The 19,117-nt window shown below is 41.0% G+C and overlaps 2 protein-coding genes across 5 annotated transcripts in view; both read left to right on the forward strand.

Annotated features, from left to right (window-relative positions):
• LOC132404267 (uncharacterized) overlaps positions 1–19,117 on the forward strand; it is a 504,471-nt gene that overhangs the window by 318,548 nt on the left and 166,806 nt on the right. The gene's annotated exons all lie outside the window — the stretch shown is intronic.
• The window catches only part of LOC132404261 (BICD family-like cargo adapter 1), an 85,819-nt gene continuing 77,372 nt past the window's right edge, over positions 10,671–19,117 (forward strand). For all 4 annotated transcript variants that reach the window (XM_059988392.1, XM_059988391.1, XM_059988394.1 and 1 more), the window contains exon 1: positions 10,671–11,432. In XM_059988392.1, coding sequence (XP_059844375.1) covers positions 11,043–11,432 — 390 coding nt within the window. In that variant the 5' untranslated portion in view covers positions 10,671–11,042. The remainder of the gene's footprint in view (positions 11,433–19,117) is intronic.

The following is a 19,117-nucleotide window of genomic DNA, read 5'->3' on the forward strand; positions in this document are numbered from 1 at the left end:
ACCAATGTAGAGGAGGCCACATCAAGAGCACTGGATATAATCGACCCCGACTGATTCATAGGTGAAATGTTGCCTCACCTGGAAGAACTGTTTGGGCCCTGAATGGAGGTGAGGGAGCAGATAAATGGGCAGGTGGAGCATATCTGTCACTTACAGGGATAAGTGATAAGATGGAGTTTTATGGAAAGGGAAGGATGAATGAACAGGGGAATCACAGAGAGAGCGATCCCTGCGGAAAGCAGAGAGTGGGGGATGTGTAATGATGTGTTTGTGATATGATCCTGTTGAAGATGGCAGATATTGTGGAGAATGAAGCGCTGAATATGGAGGCTCATGGAGTGGTAGGTGAGGACAAAGGGAACTCTATCCCCGTTAAGGTGACAGGAAGATGTGGCGAGCGTGGATGTCTGGGAAATGGAGGAGATGTTGGTGAGGGCAACATCAATGGCAGAAGAAGGGAAACCCCATTCTTTGAAGTAGAAGGACATCTCTGAGGTATTGGAAAGGAAAGCCTCATCCTGGGAGCTGATGTAATGGAGAAAAAGGAAGTGAGACAGGGCGGGAAGAGGTATAGTCAAGATAGCCATGGGAATTGGTAGGTTCAGAAGATATTGGTAATAAGTTTGGCTCCAGAGATTGAAACAGGAAGATCGTGAAACATGCCGGTGATAATAAACCTGATTCTGATTCTGATTCTGAAAGAGAGGTGTCAGAAATGGACCAAGTGAACTTAACAAGCTCAGCATAGGTACATGAAGCAGCACCAATGTAGTCTTCAAAGTAGCACAGAGTTGGAGAGCATTACCAGGAAAGGTTTGGAGCACGGACTGTTCCATGAAGTCAATGAAAAGGCAGGCATAGCTAGGACTACGTGGGTGTCTTGGCTTCCCCTTGAGTTTGAGAAAGTGGGAGGACACAAAGGAGAAATTGTTAAGGGTGAAGACCAGTTCTGTCAGACAGGGGAGGGTGGTGGTGGTGGAGGGTCAGCTCTTTAGTTCAAAGAAGTGGAGAGGTTTAAGGCTTTCTTAATAGGGGATATAAGTGCATAGGGACTGGACATCACAGTGAAAATGAGACTGTCAGGACCAGGGAATTGATAGTTTCAGTTCACAATAATGGGTCTCCATGGCAATAGAGGTTCCCTCATAAAAGGGGAGGAAACAGAAAGATGGTGTCATTACCATGAGTCCAAGACTGGGTAGGTCTCCCAGTTGGTGTTTCAAACTTACACCCTATGAAGAAAGTTCTCCAAACATCACTCATTTTCAGTAATTAACATCACAATGTGCAGAAATGGAACTTTATTTTGACATTGAGACATTATTCTTCCTTTCCCATAAAATCTAAAGACTGTTGAAACCCTGGACGCTGAATAGGAGATAGAAGGTGAGAGAATAAAACATGATTTAAGTGATGAAATCTGATCCAACACATATGATCCAAATCTAATGTTTCCACTTTTCAATTTTTATAATATGTTATGAAGGGGAGATGAAGAAAGCTCCAGAAACAATAGAATTAACAGTCACATGAACAATTAAAGGTAAATTGTATCTAACTAATTAGAATTTTTGAACAAGTATTGGGGAGGGGTGATGAGGAATATACAGTTGCTATTTTGTACATAGATTTCCAAAAGGCATTTGATTAAGTGCAACTTAATAGTTGTCATCAAGTTTAAAGTACATAAAAATAAATATAGGGTATATAGACAATTGGCAAAGTAACAGGAAACCGACTAGGGATGAAAGGCTGTTAGTTGACTGGTGGAAAGCGCAGCTCCACAGGATTCAGTGCTAAGACTGCTGCTTCCTTAATGTTCTTATGACATTGCCAGAGTCCTCCTCAACTGCCTACTCATAGTGGTTGATCTCCAAATAACAATATGGATTCCATCCATCCAGGGATACAGTATACTTCGTCTTCACTGTGTGACAACTGCAAGATAATTGTAAGGAGCAGTATCAACCACTAAAATTGGCCTTTATCCATCTTACTAAAGCCTTTGACTCATCAGTTGCGAGGTGCTGCGGAGTGTCGTTATGAAATTTGTCTTCTTGAAGGAATTCATCTCCGTCTTATGATTGTCACAAGATGGCATGCAAACTGTGCTCCTAACCAACAAATCCACAGAACATTAGGTCTCAGTGTTTACTCCTCATCTCCCTATTTTCAATCTTGCCATATTGCAGCAACTCACTCCCAACACATTTCTTGCTGGAGTAGAACTAACTCACAAATATTAACCCACATCTCTCCAACCTAATTAATCAAGCTGCAATAATTCAGCATTTGATTGTTTATTGTTATTCTGCAGTACACAAGTCTAAAGGAGAATTAAATGATTGTTACTGAAATAAATTTAGTTGTTGGGAGGCAACACAAGGTTTTCATCCACTCGTATACCAGATCATTTTAGATGGTTGGCCTTATACTCAACATGCACAAAACAAAGGTCCACTACCAGCCTTTCCTTCTGCACAATACCTGATGACACGACCATAGAAAACACAGACTTCTTTCCATACGTAGTCTCCATATTTAAGGAAGGATGTTGTTGCATTGGATACAATGCAGAGAAGGTTAATTATGTTAATTCCAGAGCTAAGTGCAACATAATCTTTTTGTAATATTACAAAATACTGGGAAAGAATTGACAAGGTGGATTTTGGGAAGATGTTCACCTAATGGGGGTGTTATGAAACCAAGGAGCACAGTTTCAGGATAACAGGTCTCATTTTTCAGGCAGTGATTTTTTCACTCAGAGGCTTATTAATCTTTCAAATTCTCTAACTTAGAAAGCTTGAGAAGTAGAGTCTTTGGATATGTTCAACGCAAAGACCACAGGAGAATCAAGGTTTATTGGGAGACACCAGGAGAGTAGTAGTGAGGCTGAGATTGAATCAGCTATGATCTTACTGAGTGGCAGAATAAGCTCAAGGGGTGACTAGCCTCATCCTGATTTTATTTCTTATGTTAGAAGCCACCACAATGATGGCAGACGTCAGTGATGAAATGCACATTGCCTTCAGTAGGTTAGCATATCCACCGGCTGTCTGAAGACCTCAAACCTTGCAAAAAGCTTATTTCTACTAGACAGCAATGATTCTTAGAGACATAGAGTAATAGAAAACTACAGCGCAGAAACAGGCCTTTCTGCCTATTTAGTCCATGCTGAACTGTTTAAACTACCTAGTCCCATCACCTGCAACTGGACCATAGCCCTCCAATCCACCTCCCATCCATGTACCTATTCAAGCTTCCCTTAAATGTTGAAATCAAAATCACATCCACCGCCTTCAGTGGCAGCTTGTTCCACACTCTTATCACCCTCTGCATGAAGAAGTCTCCCCTCCTGTTCCCCTTAAACATTCCACCTTTCACCCTTAACCCATGACCTCTAGTTGTAGTCTCACCCAACCTCTTTGGAAAAAGCCTGCTTGCATTTACCCTATCTATAACCCTCATAATTTTGTGTGCCTCTATCAAATCTCTTCAATCTTCTATGTTCTAGGGAATAAAGTTCTAACCTATTCAATCATTCATTATAACTCAGGTCCAACTGTCTAGCAACATCCTTATAAATTTCTCTGTGCACTTTCAATCTTATTCACATCTTTCCTTTAGGTGGGTGACCAAAACTGCACACAGTACTCCAAATTAGGCCTCACCATCTCATACAACTTCAACATAACATCCCAACTCCTGTACTCAGTACTTTGATCAATGAAGGTCAATGTGCAAAAAGCTTTCTTTATGACCCTATCTACCTGTGACACCATTTTCAATGAATTAGGACCTGTATTCCCAGATCCCTTGGTTCTACAACACACCTCAGTGCCTTGGCACCCAATGGATAAGACCTACCCTGGTTGGTCCTCCCAAAGTGCAACACCTCACACTTGTCTGCATTAAATTCCATCCGCCATTTTCAGCCCATTTTTCCAGCTGGTCCAGATCCCACTGCAAGCTTTCATAGTCTTCCCCGCTGTTCACTACATCCCCAAACATGATGTCATCTGTAAGTTGGCTGATCCAGTTAATCACATTATCATCCAGATCGTTGATATAGATAATAAACAACAACCGACTCTGCGGCTTTCCACTAGTCAAAGATCTTCAGTCAGAGAGGCAACCATCTTCTATCACTCACTGACTTCTCCCGTAAAGACAATGTCTAATCCAATTTACTACCTCATCTTGAATGTCAAGAAACTAAACCTTCTTGACTAATCTCCCATCAGGACCTCATCAAATGCCTTGCTGAAGTCCATGTAGACATCACTGTCTTGCCTTCATTAACTTTCCTGGTAACTTTCTCAAAAAACTCTATAAGATTGGTTTGACACAACCTACCACGCACGAAGCCATGCTGACTATCCCTAATCAGTCCACGTCTATCCAAATACTGATATATCCAGTCCCTTAGAATACCTTCCGATAACCTTTTTGCTGCAGATGTCAGGCTCACCAGCCTTGAATTTCCTGGTTTATTTTTAAACAGCGGAACGACATTAGCTATCCTCCAATCCTCTGGTACCTCCCCTGTTGCTAAAGGATGATTTAAGTATCTCTGCTCAGGCCCCTGCAATTCCTGCACTTACCTACCACAGGGTCCAAGGGAACACCTCGTCAGGCCCTGGATATTTGTTCACCATAATTTGCCACAGAGCAGCAAACTCCTCTGTATTCTGTATAGAGTTCATGACTGCTCTGCTCCTCTGCCTCACCTCCATCAACTCTGTGTCCATCTCCTGAGTAAATACAGATGCAAAAAATCCATATAAGATCTCCCCCAACTCTTCTGGCTCCATGCATAGATTAGCATTCTGATTTTCCAGAGGACCAATTTTGCCCCTTGCAATCCTTTTGTTCTTTACATATCTGTAGAATCCCTTAGGATTCTCCTTCACTTTGTCTGCTAGAGCAACTTCATGCCTTCTTTTAACCTTCCTAATTTCTTTCTTACAACACACACAAAATGCTGGTGGAACGCAACAGGCCGGGCAGCATCTATAGGAAGAAGCACAGTTGACGTTTCAGGCTGAGACCCTTCATCAGGACTAACTGAAAGAAAAGATAGTAAGAGATTTGAAAGTAGAAGGGGTGGGGGAAATCCGAAATGATAGGAGAAGACAGGAGGGGGATGGGTGAAGCTGAGAGCTGGAAAGGTGATTGGCAAAAGGGATACAGAGCTAAAGAAGGGAGAGGATCATGGGACAGGAGGCCTAGGGAGAAAGAAAGGGGGAGGGGAGCACCAAAGGGAGATGGAGAACAGGCAAGGAGTGATTGTGAGAGGGGCAGAGAGAGAAAAAAAAGGAGGGGGGAATAAATAACTAAATAAGGGATGGGGGAGGAGGGGCATTAACGGAAGTTAGAGAAAGCAGTGTTCATGCCATCAGGTTGGACGCTACCCAGATGGAATATAAGGTGTTGTTCCTCCAACCTGAGTGTGGCTTCATCTTGACAGTAGAGGAGGCCATGGATAGACATATCAGAATGGGAATGGGACATGGAATTCAAATATGTGATCCTGCTTTCTTTGGCGGACAGAGCGTAGGTATTCAGCGAAACGGTCTCCCAGTCTGCATCAGGTCTCACCAATATATAAAAAGCCACACCAGGAACACCGGATGCAGTATATCACACCAGGCAACTCACAGGTGAAGTGTCACCTCACCTGGAAGGACTGTCTGGGGCCCTGAATGGTGGTGAGGCAGAAAGTGTAAGGGCAGGTGTAGCGCTTGTTCTCCTTATAAGGATAAGTGCCAGGAGGGAGATCAGTGGGAAGGATTAAATTAAGCGGACTATATCAGCTTTATGCCTCAGTCCACACTCCAAAAACTAGTGCTCTATTCTGTGCTTTGTCACAGCAAGAGATTCAATTCCAGAATGCTTTTAAAGTTTTCTTTAAGAAGTGCAACATTACCACAAACCACTGGGAATTGCAAACCTGTGACCACTGGATGAGTAGAAGAAACATTTGGATGGATACCAAGAACATTGGGAGCAGACAAGAACCCAGCTTAAACAGCTGAAGGACCCCTAATTACCTAGCATCCTGAATCCATCAAGTATCTCCTTTCCCTGCTGTGGCAGATTCTGTGGGCCACATATTGGGCTTACCCTTAACCAGAGAACTGAATTAAGGGCAACTCACCCTTGCTCCTGCTAGGATTGTCTCTGAAGAAGAATGAGTGATAGGGCTGCTGTTTTTATTAGTCTATGTTAATGATTTGGTTTTGGGTGAACATGGCAGTTTCCATTTTGCAAAAGACACAAAACTTGGAGGCATTATGAATTGTGAGGATGATAGCAATAGACTTCAAGGAAATATGGACTAGCTGTTGGAGTATATAGATAAAAGTTAACATTAAACGGTGTTAATTTTTGCAGGCTGATTGTAAGAATAATGAGAGGAAATATTTATGGCATAATTCTAAAAGGGATTCAAGAATATAGTTCATTGAAAATGGCAGGACTGATTTTCAATTTAAAAAGTAATTGAAAAAGAATGCTGAATCTTGGCTTTCTAAATAAAAGCTAAGATCAAGGAAATCATAATGAATCTCTATAAGACACTTGCTTGGCCACAAATAGTATACTGTTACATTCTAGATGGCAGATCTGAGGAATGATTGACAGGATTCGAAGGATTCAAAGTACTTTCAGGATGCAAAAGGAATTTACTAAAATGGTTTTAGGAACAAGATAGACAGACCAGAGAAGCTGGGGTTGTTCTTTAGACAGAGAAGACTGTGAGGAGATCTGATAGAGGTATTTAATAACCTGAGTAATACAGACCAAGTAGATAGAGATAATTTGCTCTCATGGTGGAGGGATCAAGAATTAGAGGAAGTAGAATGAAAGAACCAAAAGTGAAATGAGGGAAAATTTGTTACACGGTGAGTGGTTAGTGTCTGGAATGTACTACAGGGAGAAGTGGTGAAATCAGATTCAATTGCTGCATTCAGGAGTGATCTAGATAAGTATCTGAAAGGAATGTGGAGAGAGGGCAAGGGGATGGGGACTAGCTGAATTGCTCTTAGAGAAATGTAAAAATTCAACAGGCTGAATGGCTACCTCTCATGCTATAACCATTTCTGTGATTCAAATGTGCAGGATTATACAGTATATCTGAAAAGATTATTAATTCTATTGTCAATTCTTTTCAAATCCAATATCGTATTTAAAATAAATTATCTCAACAAATTGGAATCTCCAAAGCACCTGACCAGCCAAATGTTGCTGAAACTTAGGAAAATAGAGGGCAACCCTAGATAATTTCTAAGTACATGTTCAGCACAGCATTGTGGGCTAAAAGGCCTGCATTGTGCTGTAGGTTTTTTGTTTATATGAAATTTCCACTCAGAATCAGAATTAGCTTCAATATCACCGGCATATGTTGTGAAATGTTAACTTAGCAGTAGCAGTACAATGCAATACATGATAAATATAGAAAAAATAAATAAATGAATTACAGTAAGTAAATATATGTATATTGAGTATTAAATTAAAAATAGTAGTGCAAAAACAGAAGTAAAAAAATGAGTTAGTGTTTGTGGGTTCCAACTATGAGTATGTCCAGCAGTGGGCTCCTGTCCAAATCTAAATTTGGTACCAATCAAATCAAATTTTATTGCACTATTGCCAAGAGTGCAAAATTGGCTCCCTCAACCACTATCAGTGCTATTTAGGAATATTAAAGCAGAAACAATTCCAATGATTTGGCTGCTTGTGATTCCAAAAATGGGCCATATATGATTAGGTGTTCCAAAGTTAAGATATAAAATTGACATCTTTAACCTCAATTTCCCTTTAATTAGAGGGAAATGTATTTTTAAAGAGAGATGAACCTGGACAATCAAAAATATGAATTTCTTAACAAATCTTGGTGAAATGAGAGATAAAAAGTATATTTAGAATTGTTACAAAACAAGATGCAGCAATTCTGTCCATTAGGCACATTCTACCTCTGAAAATCCAATTAATGTCCTTTCCCCTGTATCCTTGCAAATATTTATCTAATTCTGTTTTGAACATTATTATGAATTTCCTTTTTCTAACCTTGTAAGCAGTGCATTCTACTTAATGAGAACTCACTTTAAAAAAGTCTCTGTTGTAGTCTGCCAGTGATCTATAAAAATGTGAACTTTGCCTAAATTAGACAAAACAAATCAGTGTTAGTGTTGCATAAAAATAATGATGCTTCATTATTATCTTGTATCCTGTCACTCTTAAACAGGTCTATCAAATCATATGGCTGTGGAACATTGAATTCTTGAACTTCCTGTAGTGTCCCCCTTTGGCTTAACCATTCCCCATCCTCTTTTCCCTCTCTCACCTTATCTCCTTGCCTCCTTCTGGTGCTACTCCCCCCTTTTCCTTTTTCCATGGCCTTCTGTCCTCCCCTATTAGATTCCCCCTTCTCCAACCCTGCACCTCTTTCACCTATCAAATTCCCTGCTCTTTACTTCATCCCTCCCCCTCCTGGTTGCACCTATTACCTTTTGTTTCTTTCCCCCCCCCCCACCTTTTAAATCTACTCATCCTTTTTTCTCCGGTCCTGCCAAAGGGTCTCCACCTGAAACATCTACTGTACTTTTTTCCATAGATGCTGCCTGGCCTGCCGAGTTCCTCCAGCATTTTGCATGTGTTACATATAAGGAGAGATTTGAGTTTTGCCCAGACTTATGTCAGATTTTAAATTCTTGCAGAGACTTGGATTGTTGCTTGTTCAGTATTTATCTGATTAGCAAGAACTTCTTTAATTTAAATATTAGGAAAACTGAGCCATGGTATTCTTTTCCTTCGACACTGACTCCACTCCTTGCCTTGTCACTGAGGGTGAGCCAAAGTACTAACAAACTTAGCATCATTTTTAACCAGGATTTGAGCTCCTGAGCCCATTAGAATCCTGTTGTCAAGACTGCCTACTTCCACCAGTTTGGCATCATCCAGTTGCATCCCCAACTTAGTCTGCTCTCACTGAAACCCATTGTCTATGCTATTATTCTAACATTATCATAGTTAACCTCACATTTTTTATTCACCATACGTTTGAGCTCATTCAAAACTTTTCTGCTTGTACCCTAGCTGAAACAGTTTTATTCATAATGCTGCTGACTCCACAATCCGTTAACATCTCCATTTAACAGATTCTGCAACCTTTTGAAATCTCCTTCAGTTCTGGTTTCATGATCCACAAAATTAACTTCAGTTTGCTTTGATATGGAATTTCAACAAACTTTCTACCTCTCTTTTCTCTATTAAGACGCTCCTTAAAGCCTCTTTGAAAAAGGCAGTTGATAACCCCACATCTCTTTTAGTCTTTGAGTAATTCTGTTTGATAATTATATAGGAATATTTTATTACTTTGACACTTCTATACATCCCATGATACATTAAACAGCAGTCCAGTTTTCAACAGCCTAAGTGATAATTATCTCTTTTTCATGTTAAGTAGAGTAAACCATATGGTCATTATTAGTCTTTGACACCTTGAAACTGGCTATTGTGTTTTCAATATTACAAAAACGATTACAGTTCAGAGGTAATACCTTGGATGTCAAACTTCAGTGCTTCCGCATTTTATTTGCTTACAACTTAATTCAATAATTGCTACATTACAATACTGTTAATGTTTACTTAGTTGTTAGTCAGTTGTAAATCACTTTGGGTCATCTGAAAAGCATATTATAGATATGCATCTCGTGTAAAACTGTAGATTTACCTGACAGTAAACTGTTACTTGTCTCTTTCCCTTTATACTTTGATGGCTGCCACTCTTTATTACATTCTCAGATGCTATCATACTCATTCAGAATGATTACAACATTGTCTTTTTTTCTTTATATTTCTTGCTATTTCTCTATATGTTTTATCATTCACTCCCTGAATCTATCTCCCTTTGCACTGATGTATTAGTCTCCTTTTGTATCAATATTTCACCTTTTATTCATCTCACATTCTCTGCTCCATGTACTTCTTTCACTTTCTCTGTGCAGATTGCTCTCATTACTTCTGGAGTTTTTTTTATTGTTTCTGTTTATTTCTTACTTTGTGCTTTCTCCCACTGTGTACATTCAATACAGTTCTTATTTCATTATTTGATTTTTTGTCTTTACATATTATTACATCTTGCCTTTCTTTATGTCTTCCCTGTAAGTATTTCTCTAATTTCCATCCCACTCCATTACATTCCGAAAGAATCTATATTCTCGCCTTATGTGTGTCATTCGCTGTCGCGGCATCTATATTTGTCTCCCTCTCTCTCTCCCTTTATCTCATTGGCGCACCCAATTTCTTCCTTTAAATTCTAACCTCCATTTAGTAAAATCATTCCAGTTTCCGCTTTCATTTTTATGGCTCTATTTGCGAATTTTCTGTATTTAGCTCAAACTCTAGATGGTCTTGCGTGACTTTTTAAATTAATTTCAAAGTTTCTCCCTATGCCACTATCCATTTGTCAGCCCGAGTATTCCTTTTACATACTTTCAGATGCTCTACTTATTTCTCTAGCTCTTCCTCGGTATCCGCTTGTCTTCTATTTACCTCTCCCCGTCTCCTCGCCTGTCTGTCTGCTAAGGATGGGGACATTGGCTTTGTACCAATGAGCGCCGTGCAATGTACAGGTGTCAGATTCCGTCAGAGGGGTGTGGACGCGCGTTGGGTATCAGTTTAAGCTTTGCTTGCGATCCGCAGCATCATGTGTCCAGCTGCATCCCTGTAAAGAATGGGCTCATCGTCCCCTGCGAAGCGGGGCAGCAGAAAGAAAGCGATTAGCAAGGCGGGCAACGACAACGTAGTCCCGGGACAGCGGCCGGCCACCGCCGCAATCACTCGAGAGATCGCGAACGATTGCTTTTTGCAACTGGACACTACTAGACACCGAGTGCTGCGAGCAAGGGGACTGGGTCACACCCTCCCGATCCCCGGCCAGGGCACGGGAGGCAGGTCGATGGGACTCGGTGCAATCCGTCAGCTGAGCCGGGATCGGAGCCGATTAGGTTAAATACAGTCTGCCCAGCGCAAGTGGAACTATGGCGGCTTTATGGCTGCATGAGTTTCAGCAGGGTGACGAGCCCCACCACTCGTTTGGCGTTGAGGAGGCCGAGCGCCATCAGGCCAGCAATCTGCCGAGACTGCCGCCTCTTTCTCCACTCCTAACACCTCCTGGGCTTGGCGGCGGCGGCGGCGCCAACCTGCTGTTCGACGAACACTTCCCTGTGCTGGCGGCCAACCGCCAGGAAGGTTACAGCGAGGAAGTGGCAGCCGGTAGCCCCGGCATCGATGACCTACTGTCTCAGCTTCGGCAGAAGGATAACGATCTCATCCTGGCGGCGAAGCTGGGCAAAGCCTTGCTGGAGAAGAACCAAGAGCTTACCCATCAGTACGAGATAATGCAGAGAGAGCTCACTGACAAACTAGAGGTAAGATAATGTGGCAAATATAAGGGAATCCTTTCATCCTGCTCAGCTCCCCTATCCAAGTATCTTTGAACCTGTTTCACATCGCATTCGTATCTCTGCCCAATTTGGTAGGCTCATTAACCATCAATACCCCAACTTGTTATTCTTCTTATTCGTGACCAGAACTATGTAATTGGACTCCACCGCTTCCCACACCATTGCATCCCATTTGTACCCTAATATATCGCGTCTACTCCATTAAGATCTCCCAGACTCGCCCTGATGCTACTGTGACGGCTGTGTTCTGATGATCTTACGTCATTACATTGGCCCGGAACCTAATCCAAGAACGTCAAAAACTGGTGATATTTGGAAATCCGCTTGTGTCCACGCTTTAATGTTTCATGATTCATCTCGAAAACGCAATTGAGATGAATATATTGTAAAATACGAGTTTAACAGCAATAATATGACGTAGTAAGTAGAAGAAAAGTAGTTGGCTCCCTTTCATCTTCAGGTACAGGGTCAGTCCTGGGTTCGATGTGCATTGATCGTTTTAAAGGCTGCACCTCAGAAAAAAAATGTTGACGTGGTTAGACTACAAATGTAGCGTTAGTCCTTGCTGTTCGGCGCCTTCCCGATGTCTGTCCTGAAGTTTGTGTCTGCCTGGTGCCCATGGTCAGGCTGTTACAGATATCTGACAGCCGCACGAGGCCCCGCTCCATTGTATCACCTTAGTCAAACAAGCGAAATCTCATTCAAACTTGGTTCGATGCTCAGACCTGATCAGTGTGCCGGATGTGCGCTATTTATATACAGCAAAATATTTCTTGTGTGCAAATTAATATTTTGTCTTAGGTTTTCTTAAACAATTTTAAAGGAGAGTCAAAGTAGACAAGTTGTTGGGAGGCTGTAATGGTGGGTTGGAAGGGAGGAAAATGGCATTGGATCAAAGAGAGAAACTGACTACCTTGGAGGTCTGGTACAAACATTAGCTTCCTTCCTGATCTCCAGTGTTGTCTGTGGAGTTTACCCATTCTTTCTGAGATCCCATGGGTTTCCTTCAGATGCATCCCTTTCCATTAGGAACTTGCTGTGCTGCTACTGAGGCACACTCAAAAGATGTGCGAGTTACTAGGTTAATTGATTATTATAACAGGAATCAGATTAGTGTAAATGTGTTCTTTGATATAACAGACACAATGGGTCAAATGTCCACAGTCCCTATATTGTACAACTCTATGACCAAAAAGGGGCCAAGCAGAGCTGGGACAGCCACTCAGCACGACATGAGGGAAAATGGAGAAAGGCTCCTTGCATATGCCCAGAATCTTTATGGAACATTCTCCTCTCTGAACTTCAGTAAGATACCCTAGTTGAGGAGCAGGTTGTCTTACACAAAGTCCTCACTGAAATAAATCACCTGCTACAGTTACAACAACAAGGAAAGAACAGCATTGCCAGGGGCTCTGAAGGTTAATCTGGTGACAAATACTTAGCATTTGGCTTTTCTCAGATTGGAATTGTTTCCAGTAATTCACAGTATGTCGTCCACTGCTGTGTAAGAGATATTAACACTGTTCAGATTTACTATATTTCATTTTCTCTTGCCATTGACTGAGAATATGCAGTCATTTCACTGGAGTTGCAAGCTTAACTAGGGGACAGGGCACAATAAACTGCATGAACACAATTTACAGGCAACGCTGGCCTATTTTAGAAGGTCATAACATTTCCTCAAGATCCAGTTGATGTGACCATTGGCAGTGAATCATGTAGTGCCCAGCATACTAAATGAAGTCATGATACTTTCTTTCTGCAGTGGTCCACTTACCCATTTAGTAAGCACCCAGTGCTTCTCATTCTAGACCATTCTGTCCTGCAAGGGGGAATAAAATTTGTCGGTAAGTGTCACCTGGTTGACATGGCTGTCTTGGTTGAAACAAGCAGTTTGTGTAATCTGTGAGATTTAGATGTGGGGGGTCAATTGTTGGTGCATGGACAGAGCAGGTGAAGTACTCTAATGTTATGTATAAGGCCTGATTTATAGTCTGATGCAAAACTGGGCATTTAAATAGTCAATTAGGCTGTTGGCGCAGTTAATAGAATATGGCTTTTGAAGATAGACTCATTGATCTTGACCGTTCTTTTGAGGTCATTAAAAAAATAGAAGCAGAAGTAGGTCATGTATGCCCTACCAATCAGAGCAATCATGGCTGATCTTCTACCTTACTAACCCTGCATCCATTTATCAGAATGGTGGATTCCAGTTAATGTGACACATCAGGATCAGTACATTTTGGCCCAATTACGTGGCTGTCACAATTAGCCAAAGTTTCATGAAAATAGTTTTTTAAAAGACAAACTATGTTTAGCTGATTAACAAATTATGTTTTAAATAAAATACAGAACAAATTAGAATATTACCAATATTACTACAGTACTATAATACCTAATAGTTATTGACAGAGGAGTTCGCACAGTGCACACTGCTCTCTTCTTTCTGATTGACTGTAAATGAACAAAATCAGTGTTGCCTTCCTGCATGAAGTAGTGTCAAAAACTGCTGCTTTGTCTTTTGGTATCAATAGGCCCAAATGAATAACAGCACAAGCATACGCAATTGATCCTATATTAAAACTATTTGCTCTAAGCATGGTGTAGTGTCTAATGGCCACATACATGCACACAACTGATACTAGTTAGAAACTAGTAGTCCTGACGAAGGGTCTTGGCCCAAAACGTCGACAGCGCTTCTCCCTATATACGCTGCCTGGCCTGCTGTGTTCTACCAGCATTTTGTGTGTGTTGTTTGAATTTCTAGCATCTGCAGATTTCCTCGTGTTTGCTAGTTAGAAACTGTTGCATTCTCCAAATCTTCATTTTCGTTGTAACATTCAAGATGATTGTCAATATCTTAACTTTCTTTGTGGTTCTTAACTTGTTGAAGTAGTGAAATTGTTTCATTTTCATTCACGGCCATTTCTTGTATCTCCAAGCCTGACTGCTTGAAACCACAGTGAGCAAAACAGTTCTGAATTGTCTTACTGTTTATTTCTCGCTAACTATCATTGACATAAACCACTGCTTTTTTGAACACAAGCTGATGATATTTAAAACTGCTCACTCTAAGCACAGTGTAGTATTTAATGGTACATAAGTGCACACAACTGATGCTAGTTAGAAATTGGCAATAGTCTCCTGTTCCAATTAAGAGGCATAGTGTCCCAAATAAGTGAATGAAATTCTGGCTATTTTCTTGATTAGTTTATGTTCATTAAGAGTTGTCCCAGATAAGGGGTTGTCCCAATTAAACGATGAGCTAACCAACCAGAATCCATTGTATATCATTTACTCACACCCAATCCACTCCTGGTACAAGGTCTCATCCTGGAATAAAAACTTGTATTCTTTCTCTGCAGATGCTGATTGATGAGCTGAGTTCTTTCAGAGTTTTGTTTTTGCTGGCAGATTCCAGAATCTATAATCTTGTCTGTTTACATATCCTTTACTAGCTAGATATACCAGATCTCTTTACAATATTCCAGGCACAATCTTACCAAGTATTTATATAATTGCACTTAAATGTTATTATTCTTGTACTCATTCTTCTTTCAATAAAGACTAGCAAACCATTTGCCTTTCTAATTGTTTGCTGTATTTTGGCAGCAGTGATCCATGTACAATGGCACCCAGGTCACTCTGAGCCCTAACTCCTTACAGTTTCTCATTATTTAAATACTCTATTTTTCTACTTTTCCCTACCAAATTTCCTCTTGTACTCTTCCACATTACAGTCTATCAGCTATGACCTTGCAGATTCACATAACCTGCATTAATCCAGTTAAAACACATGAGAATCTGCAGATGCTGGAAATCCAGGACAACACATATAAAATGCTGGAGGAACTCAGCAGATCAAGCATCACCTCTGGAAATGAATAAACAGTTGATGCTTCAGGCTGAGACATTTCATCAGGACAGGTAAGGAAGGGGGAAGATGCCAGAATACAAATGTAGGGAGAGGGGAAGGAAACCAAGCTTGAAGGTGATAGGTGAAGCCAAGTGGGTGGGGGAGGGGGAATGAAGTTAGAAGCTGGAAGGTGACTTGCAGATGTAGGTGGGACGCAACTGAACCAAGGGGGATAAAATGGAGTTGTGCTATGTGGACGTGAGTTCAGTGGGGCAAGAGCAGCAGAAACAGTGGGCCTACCTGGCCATTCATGTTTGTGAATCTTGGGACCAGGTATCAGTTCTCTAGACACCTCCTCTTACTTACCCCTAGAAAAGGTCCTCACTTGGGACCATCAGGATATTGTTTCTGACACCACCAGCAACCTCATCAGCTCTGGAGATCTCCCAGCCACTGCCACCAACCTCATAGTTCATTTATCCCACACTGCAACATCTCATATTCCAACTAAGTAGTCTTCAACCTGATGGCATGAACATTGATTTCTCTTACTTGAATTACTTCCAGTAAGTTTTCCCCTTCCATTCCCCACTCTGGCCTCTTACTACTTCTCCTCCCTGCCTATCACCTCCCTCTGGTGCCCTTCCTCCTTCCCTGTCTCCCATGGTCCACTCTCCAGTCCTTTTCCACCTGTCATCTCTAAGCTTGTTACTTCATCCCTCCATCTCCCCCACCCACCTGTCTTCACCTATCACCTTCTAACTTGTCTTCCTTCCCTTCCCCCTTCCTTCATATTCTGGCATCTTTCCCTTCCTCTCCAGCTCTGATAAGGGGTCTTGGCCCAAAACGTTGGCTGTTTATTCATTCCTATAAATCTGCTGAGTTCCTCCAGCATTTAAAACTTTTCTGCATCATCATTACAAGCTATACAGACCCAAACATGGTATCATTAGCAAACATGGATATATTATTGTGAACCCGCTCAACAAGATCATTGATATTGACTGAATATTAGAGCCCAACATCAACTCCTGCAACAGTAGTCAGAACCTCCCAATCTCAAAGTGACCTATTTATTCCTAGTCATTATTTTCTGTCTATTAACTAATCCTCAATGCAGACAAGAATATTTCACTTAATCCCAGGTACTTTATAATTTCTTCTGTGGCACCTTATTCAAGACGTTCCAAAAGTCTAATGAGCAGCATAGCTGGCTTCCTCTTATCAATTCTCAGCAAACTCAAACAAGTTTATCAAAGTAATTTAACTTTAATATATACATGCCAATTCTGATCAGTACTACTTTTTTAAGTATGCTGTTGCCACTTACTCAATGATAGACTTTAAGTATTTTCTCTGCAATTGTTTTCTCCCAACTTTGTTAAATATTGGGATTACATTTACTTCCTTCCAGTTGAGGGGAACTGTGCTATACCTCAAGAAGAAAGAGGTGGAATTTTGGAAAATATATTCTTTGTACCATCATACTATGGTAGTTTTGCTCATCCTTTCTGCAGTCTCTTGAATAGATACAAGGACTGGAGTTTCCTTGGTGTTGTCTGGATGCACATACTAGCCTCATTTGTAATAACAATCTGTTCCCCTTGGCCACCAGTTCTGCAGTGCTTATTGTTAATGGCATGATGACCTCCTGGAGCAAAGTCTCCAGTGACACCATAACCAGGTTTATTAATACTGTCTCATATGACAGGAAATTAGCTGCTTTGCAGCAACTGCAAAGTGCAAAGGTGTAAAAGTACAGCCCAAAGACAGTAAATTGCTACACATTTCTAAATAAATATGAATAATGATGCATTGTTCATGGACCTTTATTATAAAATCAGAATCAAGTTTATTATCACTGGCATATGTTGTGAAATTTGTTGTTTTGTGGTTGCAATACATAAAACAAAATAATTATAAATTACAATGTCTTTGATGATTGTCTTGGAGGAGGAGATGTTATTTTTGATCTCCCAATCTGGAAGTCAATGATGCAGTTGCAGGGGGAGGTACAGAAGTTCAGGTTTTGAAGCTTGTTGATTAGTAATGAAGGAATGATTATGATGAACACTGAGCTATAATCAATAAACAATAGCCTGATGTAGGCATTGCTGTGGTCCAAGTGGTCCAAGGATGAGTGCAGTGCCAATAAAATTGCATCCCCTATAGAAATGGTTAGCTGGGTGGCACAGGTTTTCAGGGCCTTGCCAGCTACACCATTCTTGAAAGCTGTTCAGATGTCAACCCCTGAGACAGATATAAGATGCTGCAGGGAATTACACATGGATAATTTTATTCTGCCTTTCAAAGAGTACATAAAAGGTATTCATCTTAATTCAGCCATTTATGATGTTAGGTTTCACCTTGTAGGAAGTAATAGCCTGCAAACTCTGCCAAAGCGAAGGTGCATCCAATTCTGTCTTCAGCTTCCCTCGGAACAGCTTTTTCATACTTAAGATAGCCTTCCATAGGTCATGGAGTCATAGGAAGGTACAATGCAGGAACAGGCCCTGAGGCTGATCTATTTCATGCCAAGCCATTTAAGCTGCCTACTCCCATCGATCTGCACCGGGTCCATAGCCCTACACTCCACTGCCATCCACATACATATCCAAACTTCTCTTAAGTGTTGAAATTGAGCTCACATGCACCACTTGCACTGACAGCTCATTCCACACTCTCATGACCCTCTGAGTGAAGAAGTTTCCCCTCATGTTCCCCTTTAAGCTATTCACCTTTCACCCTTAACCCATAACCTCTAGTTGTAGTCCCACCCAACCTCACTGGAAAAAGCCTGCTTGCAAGTACCCTATCTGTACTCGTTGTAGATTTGTAGATCTCTTATCAAGTATCCTCACAATCTTCTACATTCCAAGAAATGAAGTTCTAATCTATTCAATCTTTCCAAATAACTTGGGTCTTCCAGACCCAGCAACAACGAAACCCCAGAATATTGCCCCTCCTGTAACCAAGTCTCACTGATGGCTACAATATCATAATTCCAGGTGTTTATCGTAAGTCCAGGTCATATCTGGACTTCTTGTAGAATAAATAAATTGTTGTAAAATGTGGTATAGTTCATAGGCCATTCAGAAATCTGATGGTAGAGGAGAAAATCATTGAGTGAGAGGCTTCAGATTCCACATCCTTACTGATGGTCCTAACAAGAAGAGAGTATCTCATATATAGGGAGGGTTAATGATGGATGCTGCTACCTTGTGGCACTGCTTCTTGTGATGTCCATGATGATGGGGAAGGTCGTGCCCGTGATGGATTTGGCTGAGTCGCAACTCTCTGCAGCCTCTAGTGATTTTATTCAATGGAGTATTGTATAGCCAGCTCTGAAGTAGCTCATAGAATGCTCTCCCCCATACATTGATAGAAATTTAATATTTCCCCCCTCTCTTGTGTTTAGCAGTATCCAACTCTCAGATTCCAGTTCATTGGCTCTTAACTGAAGTTCCTTGAGCTGGAGTCATTACAGCCAATGTGGTCACTATGGCCTGTCGTCACACCCACCAGCTTCCACATATTCCAGCTGCAGCACATCTGCAAATCCATACCTGTCTTAGTTGTACATTTTTTTGAAATATACAGCTGCATTATTGCCTTTGGTATACATTGTAAGGTTAAGAGGTGGCTTTGGAAAATTTTATTATGGAGCTGGGAAGTTATTTGCTGAAGGAAAAAGAACAGATGACTTACAAAGAGAATTCTATGTTTATGAATTGAAAATTTTAATAAAATTCAAAGCTAACTTTGTGATTATAAAATAGCCTCCCAATTTAGG

Source organism: Hypanus sabinus, chromosome 13, assembly GCF_030144855.1.
Source record: "Hypanus sabinus isolate sHypSab1 chromosome 13, sHypSab1.hap1, whole genome shotgun sequence".
Taxonomy (NCBI): Eukaryota; Metazoa; Chordata; class Chondrichthyes; order Myliobatiformes; family Dasyatidae; genus Hypanus; species Hypanus sabinus.